We start from the raw sequence: 25,629 nt of genomic DNA, 5'->3' as shown, positions 1-25,629 counted from the left end.
AAGAGCTAAATTTGTGCTGAGGTGCTCGGTATAAAAGCCATGTTTAAAACGGAGTTGAGAGACTGAAAGCACAGTACTGTTATTCAGAAGTAGCTTTTGAGCCGAGAGTTTCAACGGCAAGGTGCTGTTTGGACAGAAATCAGCAAATGTTTAGCTGAAGTGTGAATAATTCAAGCGTGCCTGAAGAACCGTGCTTTCTGAAAAGACAAAATGCAAGACTAAAAAAATCTTCAAATACTTGCATCAGCCTTAGAGGACAATGCGAGCAGCAGGATTTGAAACAGATTTGCAGATGCACTCTCTTTAGGCAGAGAGAATGCTCATTAAATGCAAGATGCTTCTGTGGCTCGTGTGTTTGCACGGAGGTATAGGTTTGCAAGACTGACGTATCAGATAAGGTCAGAGTGGTTACCACACCGACGGTGTAGCAGCTGCATAATAAATGATGGAGAGAATCATGTTAGGCATGCCCACCTAACCTAACTTGAATCATGCGAAAGGGGAGCTGCTGGAATTCAAATAGACTTTCTGGTTCCCAGCAGTCGGCAGTAATAGAATGCTTTCAGGAAGATGACAGATGCAGGGGAAAGATGCTGTTTTGCACTATCTTGATTTGTTACGGCAGCCAACTTATTGGCGTGATGGAGTGACAAGAAAAGCAGCTGGCATGGAAGGTAGGATTATCAAAGCTATTGCATCATTATGAATGTAATTAGAAACTGACCATGACAAAGCATATGCTAGAATGAGCTGCCGCTGATGGCAGAGGATTTGTTGCCGAGGTCTGGAAACTCTGAAAACAACATTCCTTTTGCAAAATGGATTTTGCAGTTCGGTTTATGCTTGTGTTACCTTTTCTTTCCTGCTCGCCTCCAAGCTCAGGGACTCGCTTGAAAGAGTGTCGTGTTAGGATGAGACTGAAGAATAAAGTCTTTTCTAAGTCTGTGAAGCCTCAGGTAGATAGAAGCAAACAAATGTGAAACAGAAAACTGGCAGAGGCTCCCTCTGATTCACTAGCAAGCTCTGATTGATGTATTGGCATATTCAGTAATCCCAAGGAAATGAAGATGCATGCACGAATGTTTTGGTATAATGAAAAGATGTTATTGCAGGTCTCAGCTTTATAGTTATTTTTTTCTGACAGGTTTTATTCCCCATCAGTTTTTAGATCTTGACATTTATTTGGTTGTTCAGTATTATATAAAGAAAATACATCAATATCTCCTGCAGGGTTTCTCAACAACTCCAGCATCTGTTTCAGCTATTGAACTGTATTCACGTTTTGCCAACTTGATGCCTACCCAGCTGGTCTATCATTTCTCGCTTGATTACTGCCCTTAATTTCTCTGTATCAGCTTGTTTCAGATAGGATTTTGAAGTCTGTTAATGAGAAATGACAGTAACTGCTAAATTATTGAGAATCAGAGTATTCTTATTTTTGAAACATCAGAAAATCTTTGTGTGCATTTTATTAAATTCATATTCTGTGTTGCGGTGAGTTTTTTGTATAATCATTTAATTTAGCTGTGACTACTTTAAACCAGATAGGTCAGGAGCATAACTTTTAACTATTTTAAGAAAGTTTGAGAAAATGTAAAGGTGCCTTAGTATGTGTTTTGATGTATATTCCTTCCTCCTGTCCACCTTCCCCTTTGCAACATATATATATCTCTGTCATGGGGAGCAATCATTAAATGTACACAGTACATATTGAAATATATTTTATCACCACTAGGGTGAAACCACTTAGCAGTTTTGAACAGGTGATTTGAAGAGGTTTAAAACAGATGTTAGTCCTGTCAGCTGGATCGCCCTGGATCTGAGAAGTGTTGTTCTCGAAGTGTAAGCAGGACCTCTCTTCCCTTCCTTTTCAGAGGTACAGTAACCATTCAAGCTCTGCTGTATAGCTCACAGGATATGATTGTTAAATTATTTGGATTATTGTTCTATATAAAATAATTTATTTCAACACAAGCTCTCTTCTTCAGCAGATATATCACTTTTTCCAAGATTTCTTCCCCTAAGAAATGTCTTGTCATAATGGATATTCACTTTTCTGACTTTATTTTAAATGACTTTTCTGGCTGTACTTTATGTAGTCTTGTCAAAAGAGGATCATGCTATTAAACACTAAATGTTTTTGAGTAAAGCTGGAACATTTTAGAAAGATAGATGTTTCTAGATACACAGCAGTGAACCAACCATTAGAAAGTTTGAAGGTAAAGATCGGTAAAATTGATATACTGTTATGTAGTGTGAGTGTTTCCCTGCTTTGATCATCTCTGAGAGGCATTTTAGATTGTTTTGTAAGTGCTGGGAGGAGAGATGTACTTATCAGTGGACAGAATTACTATGGGGTTCCTATAGCCAAAAATAGTTCTGTGGTTTTGATGACAAAAATAATATTGTTTTATTTCAGAGAATTTCAGTTAAGCTTAACAATAATTTGTCCTTGTTGATGATGAAAAAACAGAGAATAACCCACATAAAAAGTGGAGTGCCATTCATGTTTTCAGAGTAGCAGTAAAACTGTTTTATATTGCTAGTTTTATTTTAGTACTTCTGAAGATCTGGTTGCTCCTTGTAACGAGAGTGGTGGCTGGCTATTATCATACTGTAGTTACTTAAAATTATCTTTTCCTTGTGATGCCAGTAATTGTAAATGTGTGCCATCTGTAGCCACCATCCATCTGATAAGTGATTTTTTTTATTATTATTATTATTTTTGTAGTATTTGGTTTTAGGTTTTTGTTTCGCTGAGGAATTAAGCTGACGCTAGGTGGAGCTAGCTGTTGATTATAAATAGAGCTACCGTAATACAGGCCTGTCTAATGAGCAAGCTCCTGTATATAATACAGGAAAATAACAATTTAAAATACGCAGAGCAGTGAGTTGGACCTTTGCCATGATATTCGAGATCTGGTGGGGCTAAAGAAAATAATTGCTTCATTTTCCTTTCCTTTTATTATTTTACAAGCTAGTAATCAAAGATGAAAAAATAATGGGAATAAAGCATCTATATTCCGGAAAGCAAAAGAATGGAAATAGAAAAGAGGAGAGAAGCAGCAATGAGAACCAGCAGATGTTTCTACCGTTAATACATGCAGATATTCAATTGTGTATTTGTCTTACTTAAGCCTTATGTAAGTTCTCTCTTGTTCTTACATATAAATTCTCTTTCTATTCTGTGTTCCTGAATTAATGTCTATATCTGATATTTTTCACTTTATTTAGTTATGGGACCACTGTTTTCAAATCACTTCTTGGAAGGGTGATCTAAAAGGTGTGCAGAGGTTCAGGATGTTCACTCGCATGTTGGCTAGCTATAATCAAGGAAAATGTAAAGGGTTACTTATTGAATGGTGTGGAAGCTGCCTATATTCACTCCTTCACACGATTCAGGTTATTAATCCCAGTCAAGGATAAGAAATCTGAAGTCCTAGACTGTGCGACAGCACAAGATAAATACATTCGCTTCCATGTAGTTTTACAGATATGTATCTCTAATATGTACGTATATTAGTTCAACAGAGAAGAGAAATAAGGATATATGCTGATACTTAGGTACTTGAACTGAAGAGGAAAAAAAGAAAAAAAAAAAAAGAAAAAGGATACATAAGTGTGAGATGACTACAGGAAAAGAGATGGGCAGAAACAGATTAAGAATATGACCTGGAGCAGCCTGACAGAGAAATGATAAGTCTCATCAACATCTGTTGAGTAAGGCATTTACAAGTTCCATCAATGCCTTGTTCTTACTGTAGCAAAAAGGAATTGGGGTAGGGAGCTGCTCAAGTCAGTGAGGAAAAAACATGCACAGGAGGGAAATCTGCCTGATGCTCCAGAAGGACTGCAGATGAGCCTTTTTTGAACATTGTCCCGAGAAACATTAAAATTTAGTATGGGGCTGGACATATGAGTTGGAACGAAGACCTAACAAGAGCCGGATGGTTCTAGACAAAACCAAATTGTCCTTGGGCCTGCTGCTTGTTGGAGGAGTCTTGCAAGAAAGTAGCAGTGCCTTGTTGACAGTAAGAGATCTTTTTGGTTATGAGCTGCACAGCTGGTGCTTGATGGCACAAGTATTGGATGAGGTAGAAACTCTGTTTTAGAAATACTAAGTGTGGGGAAGTGTCTGGCTGTTTCAGGCAAGGATCACGAGAAGCTAAGCTGGGAGAAGAAACACCTTCTCTCTATCACTAAAATCTATCAGTTCTAAAATTCACTGGAGTAAGGAGGACAGCAGGAGTAAAAATGACAGGTAAAGTGAGGAATGCAGGGGCTTCAGGTGTTCCATGAGACAGCCATTTGAAGAATGGGTGGTCATCACCTTGTAAAACATACATGGGGAATGGCATGTGAGGGAGTCAAACTTATCCAAAGGGATATTACTGAACATGTGGATTTACTCTTCCAGCTTTCCACAAAGATATTATGCCTAAACAAAATGTATTAATAAACAAAGTCCATAAATATTTTTTTCTTCAAGATCCAGAGTTCAAATTCTGTTAGGGGGTTTGTTTTTTCGTATGAGTTTTTTTTTTTTTATTGTTGTTGCACTTTTACTCTCTAATGAAATTGAAATTGCTAACAATTTGAGGGGCTGTATTCAGAAATAAAGGATATCCTTTTCCTCCATTCTAGAGTAAGGTCACAGAAGACTAAAAAACCTTCCCCTGAAATCCTGTAGTTTTAATCTCCATAAGAAATGTTGACATTTCCAAAAGCTGCCAGTAATAGCTAAGCACCCTATTAACTTCCTGTGTGATGCTGGATGGAGTGAAGGGCAGGGGGAAGACTCATCTATCTGAACAGTTGCTGGACTTTGCTCAGTAAGACATTCAGAGAAAAATGTGAGAATTTTCGGAAGGCTGATATTATCTGTGTTCCTCTTCTCATTCTAGTGAAATCACTAGGTACTCAGACCAGAAGATTACTGTATTTGAATTATAAATAACAAGAAATCCTCCAGCTTGATGCTGTGCTGCATGTCTTAGATGGATTTAGCCCATATTAGCCCATCTTCTTATTCCTATTCTGCATCATTGACTCAAAACATCCAAGTGATACACTGCAGAACTGTCATGAATGCAGTCATTGTGGAGTCCTTGCAGAAGAAGGGAGAAGTCAGGACTCTATAAGAAATTAGAGAAATGTCAAACAATGCCAAAAAAATGGCAAACAGCTTTGTTTGCATCTTTTAAAAAACTTTTCCTATATGATCTGAGCATCTGTGCATCAGAATAAGGATTTAAGTTGTACCTGTTTACAAAAAATAAAAAACCTCCATCTGCACTGCAGTTTGTTTTGTTGTTGTTGTTTTGCTTTTCTTATCTTTAGAAGAGATCTTAGTCTTATTAAAGGAAAATCAGAAGAGTAAAACAAGATTAGGCACATAGTGTTTTCATTAGTATCCTCGAGTTTCCCAGCTTAGTGTTTTACATTACAACGGACTGTTCTTTACAAGGTGTCTCTTTAATTTACATATCCCTAAAGACATTGCACATAGCTGCAACAAGTGTTCTGACTTTCTTGATAATACAGGAACTCAAGATACTAAAATTATCAAGGAGGCTTTTGGTTTTGACTGCTGCTCACAAAGACTTTTTCCTCCATTTCCTTCCCTCACACCCCTCATGACTTGTCACAACCAGGGAAAAAAGGTAGATCAGAAAAAGTTATAGCAAAATTTGAACAAAAACTAAGCTGCCTGAAAATGTATTTTTTTTTTTAATCTATATCTAGTTTAACTTTCTTCCATGTCTGTGTGCTTCTGATGCTTAGGAGTAAAGAGCATGTAGAATTTCTTTTATGGGGTCAACTCCTTTTAGCATTCACTCCTGATCACTTATATTGATCTGTTTCCCTGAAACTTAAAAGCCACACTAAATAAAACCACCACATGCTGTTTCTCTAGACTTCCTTTTTAAGAGCAACCTGTTATTTTTATATAGCCATTATGTGGGTCACATACATTTTTGCAACACATAATGCAAACAAAGATTCTGAAAACAGATTGATCAGCTTTGTTCTTTTTAAGAACACTATTTATATATCCCATAGTATGCTTTTATTCAACTTTTTTGTTTATTTTTACTACAAAATGCCATTTATAATGGGAGCTCCTCTTTAATTTGATACTAATGGTCACACATCATATTTAGCAAATATTCTCTAGGTACAAGCAAAAAAGGGCAAGCTGAAATATTCACCTATTTGTTTAAATAAATGGTATTTGTCAAAGACCAGACTTTTCACTTTGCAGTCCCAGGCTGTTTTTCATTCTGTGTTGGTCCAGTATGAGATAAGGATGGCAAACATTGAGAAATGCAATGTCTTGATTTTCACATCTTGAGTTGTTACTGAATCGGGTTTGGTAGTAAAGTAGAAAAGTAAAGGTATTAGGTATCTGCACGTACCTGGAAAATTTTATATTTCTACTTTCCCCAGCTGTAATGGATGGAATCTTTTTGGATAGATGCTTTGATGAAATAGTTTTTGTGCCATTAAAATAGTTGGTGACTGAAAATTGAAGTTTGCGTTGCTAAAATAATTTGTGGATGTTCACGGTTTACTGTCTGTGGTAACTTTCAGTTTAATAGTAAAATTGTAGACTTCTCACTTTTAGTGGCCTTGGTTTTAAATTACTGAAAAACACATGGTATTTTTACCTTATGAATGAATTTGGTACTTAGCAAAACACTTCCAAAACAACAAAGTGAATTTCCAGCCCAGTTGATCCTGTGATTACACCTTCGTATACGCCTTTTCAGGTATGTCTTCAGAAGCCAAGGACAGAAAGCATGACACACACGTTGTTAAATCCAGTAACTAATTATATTTATCCTCAGCTTCTGTTTTCTTTCAAAACCTGAGAAATAATGAGGAATAGGTAAGTGGCTAGCTAGGATGCATCAAACATATCCAATATCCAAGACAGATCAAACATATCCAAGACAGATTTGAGGAGGGTCTCAAACTCTAAATTTAAGGTTATAACTAAGATGCATAATTCCAAAATACTCCTTCTAGTTAAGTTAGTTTAAAACTGCAAGTTAAAAAATACTTTAATTATATCTGATTGTCAGTCATAAGACCTAATCCCACACTTTCCTTAGTGGCACAGTTTTTTTTAATTACATGGGCCTAAATGCAACTTCTTTTTAATCATCAACATTCAAAGAGTTATGGCAGATAATAAAGGTAATTTAACCACAGGGAGATAGAGTGTTGCCATAAGAGTATCAGTTAGGATTATTTTTCTGGCAGCAAGTAAATTAATTTTGCAGGAGTCCTTAGTTAAACTGGTATTTAGTATGGAATCGAGTGACCTGGTTGACCTATTGAATAAACAATATCTCAAGTAACTCTGTTGGGCAAGATGTATCAAGTAGTTTCTTGTAAACCTAGGCAACAGAACACTGATTATTATTTAATCCAAGTATTTTATTATTTGTTACGACAACAGTGTATCTGGCACTTCATGAAGCATAGAGAGAAGTGATTTCTTTGCTTCAGGGAACTACCTGTAATTAACATGAAGGATCTGATTTGTTTCCTCAAAAGGAGAACCAGAATTATGGCTGCAAACCCTGGCCAGCTGTGAAGTTGTAACATATCTTTAGCAGAAATGGGATTGAGTTTTGTCATGCCTGTTAACAACATGACTTCAGGATTTTGCACAGAATGCTGGAGATAAGCGTAGCATACCTCAATCCTCTTTAATATCATTATTGATAATTTGGACAAGGGAATTGAGTGCACCCTCAGTAGGTCTGCAGACGACACCAAGTTGGGGGGAAATGCCGATCTGTTGGAGGGTAGAGAGACCCTGCAGAGGGACCTGGACAGCTTAGATCAGTGGGCAGAGGCCAATGGGATGAGGTTCAACATGTCTAAGTGCCTGGTCCTGCACTTTGGCAACAACAACCCCATGCAGCGTTACAGGCCTGGGGTAGAGTGGCTCAAAAGCTGCTCAGAGGAAAAGGCTCTGGGGCTTCTGGTTGATGCTTGCCTGAACATGAGCCAGCAGTGTGCTCAAGTGGCCAAGAAGGCTAACGGCATCCTGGCTTGTTTCAGGCATAGTGTAGCCAGCAGGACCAGGCAGGTAATTGTCCCCTTGTATTCTGCTCTGGTGAGGTTGTACCTCAAGTGCTGTGTTCGGCTTTGGTCCTCTCTGTACAAGAAGGACATTGAGGCCCTGGAACACGTCCAGAGAAGGGCTACAAAGCTGGTGAAGGGCCTGGAACGCAAGTCCTATGAGAAGCAATTGAGGGCACTGGGGTGGTTTAGTCTGGAGAAGAGGAGGCTCAGAGGAGACCTTATTGCTCTCTACAACTACCTGAAAGGAAGGTATGGGGAGCTGGAGGTTGGCCTCTTCTCAGAGATGGCTAGTGATAGGACTAAAGGGAATGGCCTCAAGTTGCACCAGGGGAGGTTCAGGTTGGAAATTAGGAGACACTTTCTCAGAAAGAGTGGTCAGGCATTGGAACGGGTTGCTCAGGGGGGTGGTGGCGTCACCGTCCCTGGGGTTGTTCAAGGAAAGGTTGGACATGGTTTAGTGGGTGATATTGGTGGCATGGGGATAGTTGGACTAGATGATCTGGCATTTTTTTTCCCAACCTTTATGATTCTATTACACAGACATACAATCTATTGATAATTCTGAGGTGCCACAGAAATATGAGGGTACCGATATTAGTTGCTGTATTGTGTCTGAGTATGAGTATGTCACTGGGAATCCTTCACAGCCTGTACTTCTAGAGAAACACTGAAATTGAAAGAGCGAGGCAGAAAAACATATAGAAGACAAAAATTAGTCTATTACATGTTGGAAAGGTAGAGGTGCCTTATTAGAGGACCAACTTTCTCTTCTGTTGTTTCACAGAATGTGTTGATATTTACCATGTCAGGACATGATAATGTTTTTTACCTAAGTAAGCAAACATCTCAGAACAGTTGTATTCATTATTATAATTTAAGAGATAGCATAAGACCCATTATTTGGTTTCTGTTGTAGCATACTTTTCTGGTTTAATACCTTGCCCCAGGATTTGTAGAAATACAGAGAGTGCAATAAAACAATTGAAGAGAGGTGAATCAGTGCTGAAGCTGTCAATTGTTGTTCTCTGGGATTTTATTTGGTCCCAGCTCGTTGTGAGTTTAAAGGAGAAAAACTAATATTGGTATTGCTGGACAGATCTGTATCGACAAGACTGGAAAAGCAACTCCATGTACCCCTAGCATGGGTACCAAGTGGGCGAGCAGTAGCCTCACTTATGTCAGTATTCCCCTGGAGACACAGAGGGTCCCTTGGTGATACAGAGTGAGGACATGGGATAGAGGTTTTGTGAAGGTGATACCCATTTCCAAAGCTAGTGTATATAGTGTATTGTAGGAGCACGGGCAGAGAGTGAGGAAGAAGGAGCAGCAGAGTCTGTGAGCTTTTTCATCATATTTTCTCTCTTCATCCTGTCAAGGAGGAGTGAGAGAGCAGCTGGGTAGGTGTCTGGCTGCTGGCCAGGGTCAACCCACCAACAGTGACTTTAGACGGGTTTATTCCAAGTGCGCTTTCCAAATGGTCAGGAGGTAATGACTCAACCTTGGTTATTTGTAGGGATAACTGATAATAGAATGGGTGAGTGTTGATTACAGCTCATACTTAGTTAAAAAATAAATAAAAATAGGTTGTAACATAAAACCCCTCTCTGTCTGAAGCAGGGAGAGTTACTCAAGAGGTACTTATCCTGAATTTGCTTTAAAAAGATGAAAATCATCATGAAGAGTGTATTATTACTAGTTTAAAGCTGGTGTATACAGCGTGCACTTGAAATAGGATCAGGAGCATGAGTAATCAACATTTGGAAAACATCAAGTGTGTTGGCTTTGCTAAGATTTTTGTGTACTAGGCATGTACTGGAGTTTTTCATAGGTGGTATTTATAACATACAACTGAAACTCGAGTTTTAACCGGCTCCCAGGGTGAATCCCTGCTTTTAGCTACTTATGAATGAAGGAGATGTGGGGAAAAAAATAGTGACCCACCATGGTCTGTGACTGTAGTAGGCTGTGCATTCAAAAGGGTTAGAAGAGAGAAAAACATATGAACAGATATGTCATCAAAATTATCACAGGAAAAGGAAGGGATTTTGGTTTTGAAAATATAAGTTATAAAGTTATTCAAATGGAGTTTTGTGACATTTCACAGCACATGGGTTGTACAGATGTCATCTATTTCTACTGGAGTTTAAAAAAACAAGGTAACAGCTTTTGCATTGGTTCTCCAGTCTGAGATAATTGATGAAGAGAACACGTGGCTTCATGTCGAGGAGGTTTTAAGACTTCTTATTGGGTTGCTAGCAGATGGGAGGAAGAGTAAGCTGTCGTTTGTTGGAAGTGGAAAGCTATCTAACATAATAGGTTGTGTTCTGGAGGTTGTGTTCCTTTTCCACCATTGCTAACATAATCAAAGTTTAAAACAATCCATTTTTTTTTAATAAAATTAAAGTTGTGAGTATAAAGAACGAATGGAAGTAGGATGGGGTCTATTCAGAGTCTAGTTAGTTCAAGAGCTTTGTTGGACCACCCAGCTGGAGGGTGCAAATTATATCTCAGGACAAACTTGTTTAAACATTAAAAAAAGCAACAATAAAAAGCAAAATAAATCCCACTTAAATTGGGAGGTAAGTAAGGTAAGTAAATGATTAAAGGATATTATGTGCAGGGAGTGTTACCTTGGCAGCACTTTATCTTCTTGTTCATTACTGATATCAGACACGTGACTTGGAATCAAAAACCTCTGTTTCCCACTATTGACTCTCAGCTTCAGACATTGACAACTTGTCAACACCAAGATCCTATCTGCCTGTGCACTGTTGGGATTTCTGTTTCAAGATTTCACTGAATAATAGGAAAACAAACAAACAAAATACTTGTTTCAGTCATTAGGGTTGTAGGCCTTAAAGAAAGGCCTTTCAATACAACAGGAATGTAAAGGGCTTTGGAATTGGAAAGGGTCACAATTACTTTGACAGGGGTTAAGAGAGGTTTTACTTTTATTTGCTGGTCTTTGGCTTGTACACTAGGCCAGTAATAGTTTTGGCCCACTTCTCAAATTTGTGAAGGGGAATGCTGTTTCTGTCTTTATGTGTAAATTAGAGAATAGAGTTGAACATTAAAGTAGATGTCAGTGTTCAGTGGAGACATCTGTGGAAATCTGGATGTTCTTGGATAACTCTCCTGCTTTCATTGAAATGGATCTGGGGAGGCATGAGCAAACTAGTTACAGAAGGCCAGGTTCATGTCTTTATCTGTTACTTTTGTTTGCCAGTCAAAGATTATTTATGGAAGGCTTGCAGTACTTTCTCTCATTATAACCAAATAAATAAAAATACCCCACTCCACTACAGGAATAAAATGGTAATCTTTGCTGCAGATATGTTTTCAGATAAGATCTGTGATGTTTCTTTGTACACTCTGGCATGATGTTTAGCACCTGCAAATCATTCGTCTCGCTGATTGCTTGCAAGTACACTGGAACCGTCCAATTCCTTGTAGTAAGTAATGAGCTCCATTGCATGAGAACAACGTAAGAGATACTCGTGAGTTATTATAGAAGTTGAAAATTCAGTAAGGAAAAGATCATCTATACATGAAGCAGGATTAATTTCATTAATCACATTCTTCTATTAGCATAATTTCCTAAAGTCTGTCTTGTTCATTCAGATTTTTTTTTTTTTTTAATGCAGCATTGCTTACCAGGATGCAATGTTGAACACTTTGCATCTAATTCAAAACTAGAGTAGAGTTTTGCTACTAGTATTAGTTATGCTACTAATTCAAAAGTAGAGTAGAGTTTTAAATTCCTATTTAATTAAGTCAGAGAATGTCTAAAGCAGCAAGGGCTTCCTTTTTCTTCCAGGATAAGTAAAGGTGGGGTAAGACACACCTAAAATTAAACTGTTCTCACATGTGTTTGTAATTGTTACTTGAAGAACATTGAGTCCCTAAGAGAAAAGTTGTATTTGGAAACTGGGTGTAAAGAACACATCAAAGGGGAAGGGGTCCATTTTTGTCTATATTTAGAAAATGGCTGTCTCTCTGTGCATTTCAAATGGTTCTCAGCATGGTGCTCTCATGGTGTATGCGTTCAGCTCAGAGCAAGAAAATGAAGATTCAAGCCCTCAAAGACTTGCTCCCTTGTAATCCTATTTACAGACATTTAAGATCAGTACTGAAGTTTAATATTAAAGTAAATGCTGTTAGCCTTGGGAAGTAAACAGCATGAGAGTGAGTGAGCTTTTTCCCTTCAGGAGAATGGATAGGAGAAGAGAAAATCTTGAATAAAATAATTAAGAGAATTGTTTCCTTTTTCACTACTCAAGTATTTATTCCATATTTCTGAACACTAAGCACTACATGTCCAGCAGAACAGTCCTTAGAATTCTGATTCTGTAACATTGGGAAATGCTGCATTCATATATCTGGGGTGGTGAACTGAGAAACAGTATTGACAGGAAACTGCCGAGCCAGGGAGATGCTGCACCACACTGAAACATGCATAAGATTCCTGACAGTGTTACCTACATGAAGCAGCTATTCATCTGATTCTTGGTGCCTGAACAACGCAAGACATAGCACTCACTGTTCAAATATGTTTGGGAGCATTAAAAAGAGAGTGAGACCCTAAGCCCATCCTGGTGTTAAAGTCAAGATGTAACCTCTCTAGTGGAAGAAGCAGGATTTTCTACTTCTGTCTCGAAAGACCTATGGAAATTGGGGATGGAATACCTAGACTTGTTCCCTCTGAACAAATGTTATAATGAGAATGAATGTGTTTTTGTCCTTTATCAATTCTCTGAAAATACAAGAACAAGAATATATCAGTGAAACTGAAAAGCAGTGCTTAAAAAAATGTCAAAGGAGGAGAACCGTTCTTATGCTGCATGTTTCATCTTTGGAGCTCGGTGCCATTAGATGTGAGGTGAAAACATAGTCACAATCACAAAAGTTCAGTAAGTGTGTTTACGCCCTGGTTTGATCAAACAAATTCAGATTATTCACAATTAATTTGTCTTTTTTTTTTTCATCCCTTTGCTATCACCCATATAGGTGACTTCTATGGTACAGAAGATACTCTGTGGTATCTGCTTCTATCTCTATCCTCTATCTACTTCTATCCTCTAATATGTACTAAATCAGCCAACAAACTGGAAATCAGGAACACTTTCTTCTTAGGGCTTGTCTAACAGTTATTTATGGTCCCCATGGTCCTTTAAAATGTCTAAAAGAAATATTTTTTTATTTATTTTGGTATAAGTATTTTGTGATTTCATTTTATTAATCAATAGTTAACTTCTTAAAAAGTGAAAATGTATTTTCTTCTTGTCTTTCATGTTAAGTTCTTTTCACCTTTTATTTTACTTTGTAGTATTTACTGCATTTCCTTGCACTTTCACTCCTTTTTCATTTGCTTTCTGAGCTGTGTCTGTAGGTAATCAAGATTGAAAATGCCAGTTAATATTAAACTTAACATATATTGTTTTCCAAAGATCTAAAAGAAAGAGTTTGGCTATTGAAACTCTCAAATAAAGGCTAAAGCGACACACCAATTTTATGTATCATATCAACTTGTTTTGCATGCCACTGTCATCCTGCCTGGAGTTGTGTAAGATTAGATTCAAACCATGCAAAACAAACAAACAAGACAGGTATGTTGCTGCCACTTTGAACTGTGTATATCACATTGACTCTTCTGTCAGATATACTTAATCTGGTAAATAACCGGTGGATGTGAACTATACTCACACAGACAGTTTTGATCACCTCCTAGCCATATTCAGTAGCTATGGTGGTGTTTTCTGTTACATAACAGTGACCAGTCTCTACAGTCTACCCACTCTGTTATTATCATTGTTGAAAATGACTCATTCCTTAGCTCTTGGATGTATTTCAGATTTGTGTGTTTTCTATTACATCCTGAACCCTCTTCCTCTTCCTCAGTACTCACAGCAATTGCTGACATCCTGGTTGGAATTACGCCTGCGGGAAGGCTCTCTCCAGTAAAGATTGCTCTACCTTAATGTATTATTTGGTCCTTTAGTAACATATAGCTTTATTTTAAGATTGCATAAATGTTCTTGGACATACAGGTAGTTTGATCATGTGTTTTCAAGTTACCATGAGGAGATTTTAAAAAGAGAAGGGAGTCATCTTTGGATTTGATTTCCCTAAGGCCTTGTGTTGTTGTGTGGGTTTTTTTTGGTTTTGTTTTGAGGATGCCTTGCCTGCCTCTTCTGTGTAGATATTTTTAGTGCAGCTGGGAAACTCAGTCATTGTGGCATAATTTCTCAAGTTAATCTGCTGTTACTTATGCTAATGATGCTTGCAGCTCTGTAGGTTTGTATTTCAATTTGGCATATTGCCACTCCTACACAGAAGCCAAAGGTGACTTTATCCACTTGACCCGAGATGTTCTGTGAGTACATTTTGCTTTTCTAGTTCTGTAACCCCAGAACTCTTCAAGTGAGATGATTACATCTGTCTCAATCCCCTGATAGGAATATGAATTTACAGCCTCGGATTTATTCACTTTGCTCCCTGGTGAGGTTCTAGAAAGCTTGTGTAGCCTTGGTAGAAAAATAAAAATTTTCTTTTGTTTTATGTAGAGATTTTGGAAGTTTGGGAAAACTGAAATAAGGAAACATTGATATGAACAAACCTATCCATGTGCACATGTATTCTCTCTTCTAATGACATTTTTCACATCTCTGCAGGACTCCAGGTGGTTTGCAAACATGGGTGCATTTTGAGCTCTACAAATTCTGGATTATTAGGTACTTTATTATCCCTGTTCCAGAAATGGAAATATCACAGGGAAAGGTGTTTCGTGAATGAGCGGTTATAGAAGAAATTCATCACACAGGAATGAGAACTTCTGTCTGATTTTGTACCTTCTTGTTTCCATCTAGAATACTGTCCTAAACAGGGAGAGGAGTGAGATGTAGAAACTCTGCTTCTTCCTACTTCATACACCTTGGACTCTCGTAGTCAGCAAACTAGATTGTAAACTAGCTAGAGCCTTACTAAATTGTTCAGCTTCTTCCTAAGCTTGGGTTTTATTAACGTCATAAAATGCAGTTCATCTTTGTTAAATTGAGCTATAGACTCTATTATTAGTCTATATTCTTCTGAATTAATGTAGTGGGATATGCCATATTTCTTCAAGCTAAAGCCAAACAAAAACTGGGTGGGGTGGGAAGGGCTGGATTTTGCTCTAACTTTTGCATCGTCTAAACTAAAGGATATGCTCAGCCCTCCAAACAAACTTTCTGTTAAAATTTTTTATAGTTGCACACATCATACTCTGTCTTTTGGTGATGAACAATTCCTGGTTTTCTTCTTGATCCAATTTGGCAAGTATAAAGAAGACTGCAGTGTATGCATGCATGCTTACCTCCATTCCTCCATTCCTGCTTGCTCTTTCTCCAATTAACCTGTAGGTCCATTTCAGAGGAATTCAGAAAGTAAAAAGGGGAGATATTTTTTGTTCTCCCAATAAAAGCATTCTTGGTTTGCATAATTTTTGAGCCTGGGGTTTCACATTATTGTCATCATGGAAAGCCAGGGACAAAGGTGTGTTTGTCCTCTCCTACTCTTCTACTAAGCAGCAAGAAAACAGATGTTAGTAGGAGTTGTGCTAATAATCTGCAGTAAAAATGGCAGTGTATCTACTGGGAATGATCCCTGGCTCACCACATTTTTAACAGCTTTAGGGCACAACTACAATGTGCAGTGAAGAGCGCCATGCCAGCTTCAAATGAGCCAAATCTGGAACTGGAAGCTGTCTAGCTAAGTTGCGTGTTGAAGGATGTTGAAGTTTTCAGGCCTGTGGACTCCTAAAGCACTCTGCATCCTGAGGATTTGTCAGACGATCAAAGGAAACAAGAAAAAAAATCCTGAAAATTGTTGTGGAAAAATCATAATTTGCACACAAACAGATATTGCCAACCAACTATATTCATAGTATCATAGTACTCTTTTTGCTGTTTGGAATACTTCAAACACAAAAATCTTTTAAATATTTTTAGTTTAAGGCTAAAAAACTAAGCTCTTATCACAGGTCTAATAATAAGTAAGTACATGGGTGACAGAAGAAAGACTAGGGGAAGTGTGTGCCCACTGCTGAATGAGGTGTGGGACCTGGTGACGCAGTGTGGAGAAGGCTGAGGTACTTTGCCTCAGTCTTTAACAGCAAGCCTGGCTTTCAGGAAGCCTACGTCCCAGAGACCAGGGGGAAAGGCTGGAACAAGGAAACTGTACCCTTAGTGGAAGAAGACCAGGTCTGAGAATACTTAAGTGAAAAGGATGTTCAGGGGCCCTGATGGGCTGCATCCACAAGTGCTGAAGGAACTGGCAGATGTCATTGTGAGGCCACTCTTGATAACCTTTGGTTGATCCTCGCAACTGGAAGAAGTGTCTGAGTACTCCAAACACTCCTGTCTTCAAGACTGGGAGGGAAGAGGACACAGGGAACTACAGGCTGTATAACCTCACCTTGATCCTTGGGAATGTAATGGAGTAGCTAATCCTTGCAACTGTTTCCAGGCACGCGAAGGTCAAGAACATCATCAGGAGCAGTCAGCATGGATTCACCAAGGAAGTCATGCTTCGTCAGCTTCATTCATTTCTATAATGTATAACCAGATACATTTCTACAGTGAAATGACAGTCCTGATGGATGAGGAAAGAGCAGTGGATATTGTCTGCCTTGACTTCAGTAATGCCTTCAACCCTGTCTCTCATGAGACTCTCATAGAGAAGCTGATGAGGCATGGGTTGGATGAGGAGACAGTGAGGTGGATTGAAAACTGCCTGAATGATCCCAGAGGGTGGTGATCAGTGGCACAGTCTAGTTGAAGGACAGTAACTACTGATGTATGCCACAGGTCAGTACTAGGTCTGGTCCTGTTGTTAAACAGGATCTCCATTAATGATCTGGATGATGGGGCAGAGTGTACCAGTAACATGTTCACAGGTAACACACAACTGGGAAGAGTGACTGATATGTTAGTGGGTCATGCTGTCATACAGAGGGAGGTGGACAGGCTGGAGAAATGAGCTGACGGCGACCTCCCACAGTTCAACAATAGCAAGTGCAAAGTCCTGCATCTGGGGAAGAACAACCCCAGGCACCAGGACATACTGGGGCCCACCTGGCTGGAAAATGGCTTTGTATAAAAGGAGCTGAGGGTCCTGATGGACACCAAGTTGAACATGAGCCAGCAATGTGCCCTTGTGACAAAGGGGGTTAATGGTATCTTGTACTAGGCAAAGTATTGCAAGCAAGTGGAGGGAGGTGATCCTTCTCGTTTGCTCGGCATTGGTGAGGCCACATGGCCTCACCATGTCCAGTTCTGGGCCCCCATTACAAGAGGGACATAGACATACTGGAAGGAGTACAATGTAGGGCCATGAAGATGATGAAGGGACTGGATCACCGCTCCTGTGAGGAGAGGGTGAGCGAGTTGGGACTGTTCAGCCCGGAGAAGAGGACGCTCCAGGGGATCTCAATGTATACAAATACCTGAGGGAAGGGTGCAAGGAAGATGAAGCCAGGCTCTTTTTGATAGTGACAGGAGAAGAGATAGTAGGCTCAGACTGAGACACAAGAATTTCCATCTAAAAAACAGGAAGCACTTCTGTGCCATGTGAATGAAGGAGCAGTGGCGCAGGTTACTCAGAGAGGTTGTGGAGTCTCTCTCCTTGGAGATCTTCAAATGCTGCCTAGACATGGTTCAGGGCAGCCTGCTCTCAGTGGCCCTTCTTGGACCAGATAAAGTCTTGAGGTCCCTTCCAACCTCAGACATTCTCTGAATTACAACTTCCAGTGCAACATATGTCTTAATTTCTGCTGTTGCTTTTAAGTTGAAGGCTAACAAGTTCTTTTTAATCTTTGCTTCTTCCCAAATTGGCAACATTTGCAAAAGCAGGAACAGAATTGAATGTGTTTATGGCAGTCATGATAATTATGGAACACAAGATTAACCTAGCCAGGGAAGATAAATACCTTGGTATTCGGTGCAGTGATAAACTGACTTTGGAATGCAGCCTGACAGAGTGGCAGATGAAATTTGATTTTTTCTAGCTATACATAGCTCACAACAGGCCACTGTGGTATTTGTTAAATCTAAATGTCCCAAGAACATTGCGTTGTCTTTATAGCATGCGTAGTTATTCTTTTGTATTATTTTATAGAAAAAATCTATAGCCCTAATGCTGAAATAGGTAATAGATAAAAGCCTTTGAAAGTTACTGAACGTAGGAGATTGGTTTGAGCTATAGAACGTGGTTTCTGTCTGAAATGTGAACTAGATCTTTCTCAAAGACCACACATTCCAGATCTGTTTGTCTATAAATTGAGTTTCATTGTATTGTATAACATGTCTGTCTTAATAAAAGTAAGTAAATTTCTTCTGGGGTGTAAGACCATATTTGTCTGAGCTGTTGTTTGCTTCTGCGAAGCCAAGGTAAATGTAAAGAAAAAATACTGTTATTTTCTCCAAATTATGTAGACAAGAGACATGATATGATGGTGGAGAAACTGTAAAAGTTACTAAATATTTTGCTCATCTGTTTCTTTGTTACTGAAGTTCTGTTGACAAATATTTGCCCTCATGCCCCCAAATATTTCCTCTAATTTTGACAAATATTTGTTAGTTTACAGTAATGTCTTCTATACATGGAGAAGTTTCACAGTGATGTTACTTCATTTTCTTAACTAAACAAAAACCTTTTGACAGAAATCAGCACTAAGAGATATCTTAAGTAATTTCAGTTAATCATGGAATCTTTGCTTCAAGTCTTCAGCATCACATCACCAATATTTGATTCTTTTGTGCTGAATTTTTGTTCTGTAATGTACTCTTCTTTTTCCTTCTGAGTTAAGAGATGGAAAACAGATGTGCAGCTGAAGCACAAGAAGGGGGGTTACAAGCATTGTGTTTTTTTTCCTGATCTCTGTAATCTTTTGCTGCATGATTCAGACAGTTTAAGACCAGGGAGGATCACTAAATCATTCAGTCTAACCTCCTGTAAACTAGACCATTATGTTTCACATAGCTACTTTGTTGATCTCAATAACTTCTATTTGGCTTCAGAAAGACACCCAGGAAGACAACAATAAATGCAGAATGCATTACTACTCTTGTCTGTTTTGTTGCACTGGTTAATCACCCTCGTCTAAACAAATATGCATTTTGTAGCTGAAAGCTTGCATGAGTATTTCAGTTCAGTCAACTAGCACACTATGCTACAGAACCTCCCATTTGGAATTTTTAGCTTGACTTTGTTGGCTTGACCCATTCATTGACTTTGACTGATGTTTTAGTTGAGGACTGTGATTTTTCTGTCCCAGGCCAACTTTTTTCAGTAGACCTCTGTCGTGGTTCCACTCGAGTGGGCAGCCGAGCTCCACCACAGCCGCTCTCTCATTCCCCCTCCTCAAAGAGGAATGGGGAGAAAATATGTGAAAAGGGCTCAAGGGTTGAGATAAGGACGAGAAAATCACACAATAATTATTGTAACGGGCAAAACAGACTCAGCATAAGAAGACAGTAAGATTTATTGCTCATTACTAACAAGCTAGAGAAGTGAGAAACAAAGGAAAGAAACCAAAAGCACCTTCCCCCCCATCCACCCTCTTCCACCTCCTCCCCTGAGCGGCGCAGGGGAATGGGGGAATAGGGATTATGGTCAGTCTACAGCACTTCTTCTCTGCCGCTCCTTCTCAGTCACTCTCGTCCCCTGTGCTGTGGGCTCCCACCCACGGGACACAGTCCTTTATGAACTGATCCGGCGTGGACTTCCCACAGGCAGCAGCTCTTCCAGAACTGCTCCAGATATGGGTCCGTACCACGGGGTCCATCCCTCAGGAGCAAACTGCTCCAACCTGGCTCCCCTACGGGCAGCAGCTCCTGCCAGGTCACCTGGTCCTGCGTGGGCTCCTCTCCACGGGCTACAGGTCCGCCCCGGAATCTGCTCCGGCAGGGGTCTTCCACAGGTGGCAGCCTCCGTCGGTGCAGGGCCACCTGCTCCACCGTGGTCTCCTCCACGGGCTGCAGTGTGGAACCCTGCTCCACCGTGGTACTCCATGGGCTGCAGGGGGACATCCTGCTTCACCATGGTCCTCACCACAATGTGCAGGGGACTTCTGCTCCGGCGCCTGGAGCACCTCTCCCCCTCCTTCTACACTGACCTTGGTGCCTGCAAGGCCGTTCCTCACTCCCTTCGCTCTCCCAGCTGCTGTGTGGTGCAGCATTTTTTTCCCTGTCTTAAATATGCTCTCACAGAGGCACAAAACAACATCGCTTATTGGCTCAGCTCTGGGAAACAATGGGGCCCTTACCAAACATGGGGCAGCTTCTAGATCGTTCTCACAGAAACCACCCCTATGTCTCCCTGCTACCAAAACCTTGCCACGTAAACCCTTTACAACCTCCACAGGTAGGTCTGGCAAGTGTCAGTCTTTGTTTTACAAATGTGTATTTTCTTGGTTTCTGTCTCTTCAGAGTGGATTTCCTCTCCTCCCCTTGCATTCGCTGTGTGCCAGCTACACACCAAGTAGTGCCTTACACCTCCTCTTCAGCTGTGCATAAATACTGCACTGGTCTGCCACTCTTGAACTTGGTCCTGTGGTGGCATACCAGCACTTTCAATTATAATATTAAAGACCTGGTATTTGAAACATACATTAGTAACTGGAACTTGAAAATAATTTCTCATCAAGAAACTATGTCCTGTTACTGATGGAAGTGATTAGAAACTCCTTTCAGTTAATGTCTTTTAAAGAGAGAATGCAACGGAAGGGTTTAGGATGACAGAAAGCCTGAATTAGTGTTATTTTAATGAAGGTTACAGTTCCTGAAAAGACAGACAAACGCTATTGTTTGGCAAGTTATGTCTGGGGTACTGGCTTTGGATTAGCAACCTTATTGTTTTTCCTTTTTCTTTCATTGCCTGCACCTCAGCCTGAAGCTACATCTGAGAACACCTTCCACCTTTTGAGGTATAACCAGTTCATTATGCTTTTGAACTTTATTCATGGATGCACAGACAAATCTAGCAAACCTCTTAAATCGGTATTTTCTTTCATTCCGAGTTAAACACATTGCTTTTTAAATTTCTTACTCCTGCTACTCATTGTAGAATAATGGCTTTCTGAAACACAATTTCCTTTAATTTTAGAAGAGAAACCTTTTTGAAGCACTTCGTATATATTTCTTGCTTCTGGTCACTGCTCTGTGTGTCCTTGTTCCAGTATGTCCCACATTTTGGTAGGAGGTTAAAATATCCATATGGGGTGGCCTGTTTTGGACATAGACTGTTTTTTTTTGTGTCCTGGCATACATGCTTCAGCTAGGTAAATGCATTAACAGTGACACTTCCATTAATAATTAGAATGTCCTATCCCATATTACTGTTACTGTAGTATAGAGTATTACAGTATAGAGATTAGTACTTCTGCTAACGATTAGGTGCTTTTAAGAGAAGGTGCTTTTAAGAAAAAGGCTAGCATACTATTTAATTGGTTTCAGAGAGCTTACGGACTAATGGAGCACAACTGTTTGCTTTCCTTCTAGAATTTATTTTGATGCTGGTCACTGCCCTGAACCGGGTTTTGAGACCGGAGTTTACTTGCTGCTGCTCACAGTTCTTGTTGAGTCTTGATTCAGCAAAACTCGAGTATTTGAAAACTCAGTGTATGACCTGAGCTTTGACTTGAGTGCGTACATTTTTTAGGAAGAAATTTTTTTGCTGAGGCAGTGGGTTCATAGAGTTTATAAACCCTACAAGTCAGAGGCTTTCTTCTCAGAAGCTATAAACTGTTCTGCATTCCAATTCAGCAATCATTTTTTATTCATGCTCTTAGTTGTCCAAATAATTGTCATGTCTTTTATATGTGGTGTCATAATGCAGTACGTAATGTAGTGTGCTTTGATACGATGGTCAAAATGTGCTCAAAATTTATTTGAGCATTCAAGATGATTGTTAGCAAAGCCCTTTGTTCATCTTTAAAAGTATGTATGTGGGAAGTGCTTCTGTTTTAAAAATACTTGTCCGAATTATGTTCTTAATGAGGAAGTCACCTTGGCAAGGTTCCAACTATGAAACTCAATGCAGAATTGGGCCACTTTGACACAGAAGCAGCTCATCAAGCTCCTTGAAGTGATTTAACTCACTTCGTGCAGATATTATGTGATACTGAAGCTGACAGGTTATTTAGTCTGGGCAAGACTAATCAAGGGGGGAAGGGGGTTGATTGTTTTGGGGGTTGTTTTTGCTACACAGTAGTCTTCATTAAAGGTCAGGGATTTCTTTTGACATAAGTCTCTGCTGCTCACAACAGATTTTATTTGAGATGGCAGCTTGAAAAAAGACTTAGTACGTCATCAAGCCTCTCAGTTTCTCACAGTCTTTTGAGGCCACCGTTGAGTTTCAGCATGGTTGTTATCAGTCACATCAGTGTTTTTCTATCTTGTCCTTTGGAGGCAGATACTAGCTCACCTTCGGTGCTCTGAGCACAGGTTTGCATTCCCTGACCACCCTCCAGATACAGTAAAAACTGAGCATGCTAACACTGTGATAAATTAATAGATCTTACTGGGTATAGTAGCATGGTTTTAACAGCCTGTTTTGATTGTTTTGTAGTTGAGTAGCTCAGCTATTAACTAGTGCCCATACAAGTTGTATTTGGGTCAAAGCACTGGTGCTCGTAAAAGACCACATTGTAATACCTCACGTGTAAGTTTCCTTGTGCTCTGCCTGTCAGCACCAAGGAAAAATTAAATCTGGATTAACTTTGCAGACAGGTCCACTGACTGCAAAGGTCAGTGCTGGTCTTTCCTGAAAATTAGTTCTTGTAGGAGAAGAGAAGTAGAAATTTCTCTTAATGACAAGTGAAATTAGGAGAGGAAATGGTACAGAGAAGACAGAGGAGGAGTAGGTCTGGGTGAAGAAAAGCCAAAAATACTGGTGAAGAAGATAAGAGTGGTGGAGAGATGTCCTCAGGCAGGGGTCACTTTCCCACTCAGGTAGATGACACATCTGGAAAGTTTGCATCTGGGAATGCTAATAGTCATATAAAAGCCTATACCTTTGTTAAGTATATGAATTTCAAGTGAGGCAGAGGGGAAAGCATCTTATTTCAGTTTACCTCAAAGTTCTAGCTGAGTAAAAGTATTTTGTGAATATTTCAGTCTCACAGGACTTCCACCTACCAAATAGCCACCAAATGGAGACTTTCTCTTTAATAACACATCTTCCTTTAACTGCAGCTGCTCCAGGGCCAGATATAGAATGATTACATTATAAATATCAGGTTTCCAGGGTAGACCATGGTAAGCTAAAATGTCAGTTTGCCTAGTGCAAACACTTGACATATGTTGAGCTGAATGAGGAGTAATGAGGTTGGAAACTGTCTATTTGCTCCTGGTCATCTCTCTTTACAAATTTTTTCTGGGTGCATAGTTGACAGGGAGTAGATGACTAGCACTATTTCATCTCCTCTCTTCAGAAAATATGCACTGACTTAATGTGCAGGGAGCTGAGCTGCTAATGCTCTGTGTGAACTTGTCTCATGGCTGGGCTGTCAGAATTATTCTACTGTTGCTTTAATGAACTAGATGTAAGGCCAATTACACCTTGTAAAAGTTGTAATGGTTAATTAAACTGTAGCTCTTCAGTAGTTCAGACCTGAAGGCTACAGAAACACCACGTGTATATCCAAAAGTGAAGTGAGACTGAAACACGGGGCTTCTTTCTCTTCGTAGATACTTTGCTTTAATATGTCCAGATGAGATAAATGGCTGCATAAATTCAAGAACATTTCCTTTTAAAGAGACAGGGAGCTTGCTTAATGATTCCCAACCTGCCCCTTTCATTCCTGTTTCTAATGCACCGTCACTTCCACCCTTCTCACATCAAAGAAGAGATGAAAATGGCACCCTGCAGAGCTCATGAACACTGCTCTGAAAGTGCTAGCAATGAGAGGTTGATTTTTAGTTTAATATGAAACCTACAAGCAGGGACTGCCTGATTTCTGCCCTCCCCTACCATCTTCTCTCTCTGGGGACACAGGTGGCTTTAGCAGTGCTGCAGACCTGCTTTTGCCTGGTTGGGGCTGGATGCCTGGAGTTTTTTGTTTGTTTGTTTGTTTTTGTGTGTGTGTGTGTTTGTGTTTTTGTTTTTTAATGTCTGAGCCGTGCAAATGCATATGTGTGGGAAGGGAAGACGTGCTAACACCTTATCCTTGGGACTTCTGCATTTCTCTCTGGTTGCAGTTTCCCCTCAGCCTGGCAGCCAGGTGTTACAGGAGCATGACGGTTGGCCAAAGGGCCTGAGAGCAGAAAACTTCCTCCTCCTTCTCAAGCTTGGCTTAGACCACTCTGTCAGGAAGGGAGGAGGGGTTGTATGGCCATGGCAGCCCAAAGGAGATAGAGGTGTGCAAAGAGAACACCTGAGGGTGAGAGGGAGCCCACTTGGCTTTAGGCACTTAAACTGGGACATGGTTTAGAGTGAGAGGTGACCACCTTCCATGGCTACCTTCTGGAGCTTCTGCCCTCCCTTCTGCAGAGCAGTGTCAGTGCTGTCTCTGCCTGCCAGCAAAGTCATCCTCTAGGTAGGACAAGTCCAGGCCGTAGTTTAGTGTCAGGTCAAATGACTTTGGTGGCACTGCAGGGGAGTTTTCATTTAGGTCCTAAACTCTGATAAGGTCATCCACTGTGTTTGTGTCTCTCTCAAAATCTCAGTATTATGACAGCAGCAAAAGAACAAGAGGGTAGGAAAGCAAGATGGGCTGTGTTGATGTAGGAATGAGTTCCTAGGTAAATCGAGTCACATATTCACACTGTCATTGCATTTACATAGGGAAAGCATTTCAGTAGGTAATTACAAATTAAGCATTTAAAAGGCATATCTTTTAGCGCCTCTGTTTTCAAAGAACAAATTAGAAGCTGAGGAGCAGAGAGACAGGTATTTAACTGTAAGTTGAAAGTTATTACAGGCATGATGGGTACAAAAAAAAAAACCCTCAAACCCCAGAATGAAAACAAACTTTTAATCTAGTAAGAGCTGGCTGTTTTCCAATCATAATCTTTCAATAACTGCTAGAGAGAGGAGAAAAATACAACCCCAGAACTACAAATCACAGATATTGCACATAATGACTACGTTCTACAGAAGTATGGCCAAGACTGGTGGCTCTTGTTTTTCATTAATAAAAATGCCATTTCTCTGCATCAGGAGATAAATTACAGTGTTTTCTATACAAGCTATCATTGGTAATATTTGGAATGTAAGTAACAGCTTTCTTCAAAAAAGGCAATAAAATTTACTAGGAAGAGACAGGTTTATTTTCCAAATGAGAAAAATATTTTTTAACTTTGAATTTTCTTTTTGCATATTGTACATTTAAGGAATTTGAAATGTTCTGTCAAAATAGATAAATAAAAGATGGTAACTAATGCTGTTTAGTACGCTATTACATATTTTGATAGTATTATCATTTCTTGGCTTTTTTTTCTTTCCAGCAGCGTTATTAATTTTCAATCCCTTCTGCTCTTTGTGGGCTAT

At 39.6% G+C, this 25,629-nt stretch overlaps 1 protein-coding gene across 10 annotated transcripts in view; it reads left to right on the top strand.

Annotated features, from left to right (window-relative positions):
* The window catches only part of DMD (dystrophin), a 1,236,775-nt gene that overhangs the window by 105,951 nt on the left and 1,105,195 nt on the right, over positions 1 to 25,629 (top strand). The window contains exon 1 of one of the 10 annotated variants that reach the window (XM_072027507.1): positions 651 to 674. The exons of the other annotated variants lie outside the window; for them this stretch is intronic. Within the exon in view, the coding sequence (XP_071883608.1) occupies positions 668 to 674 (7 nt within the window). The 5' untranslated portion in view covers positions 651 to 667. Of the gene's footprint in view, positions 1 to 650; positions 675 to 25,629 lie in introns of those variants that run through there. 10 annotated transcript variants of the gene reach the window in all.

Source organism: Anas platyrhynchos, chromosome 1 (genome assembly GCF_047663525.1).
Source record: "Anas platyrhynchos isolate ZD024472 breed Pekin duck chromosome 1, IASCAAS_PekinDuck_T2T, whole genome shotgun sequence".
NCBI classification, from domain to species: Eukaryota; Metazoa; Chordata; class Aves; order Anseriformes; family Anatidae; genus Anas; species Anas platyrhynchos.
Note: the sequence above shows the minus strand (reverse complement) of the source record. Positions and strands in the feature narration are given on the sequence as shown.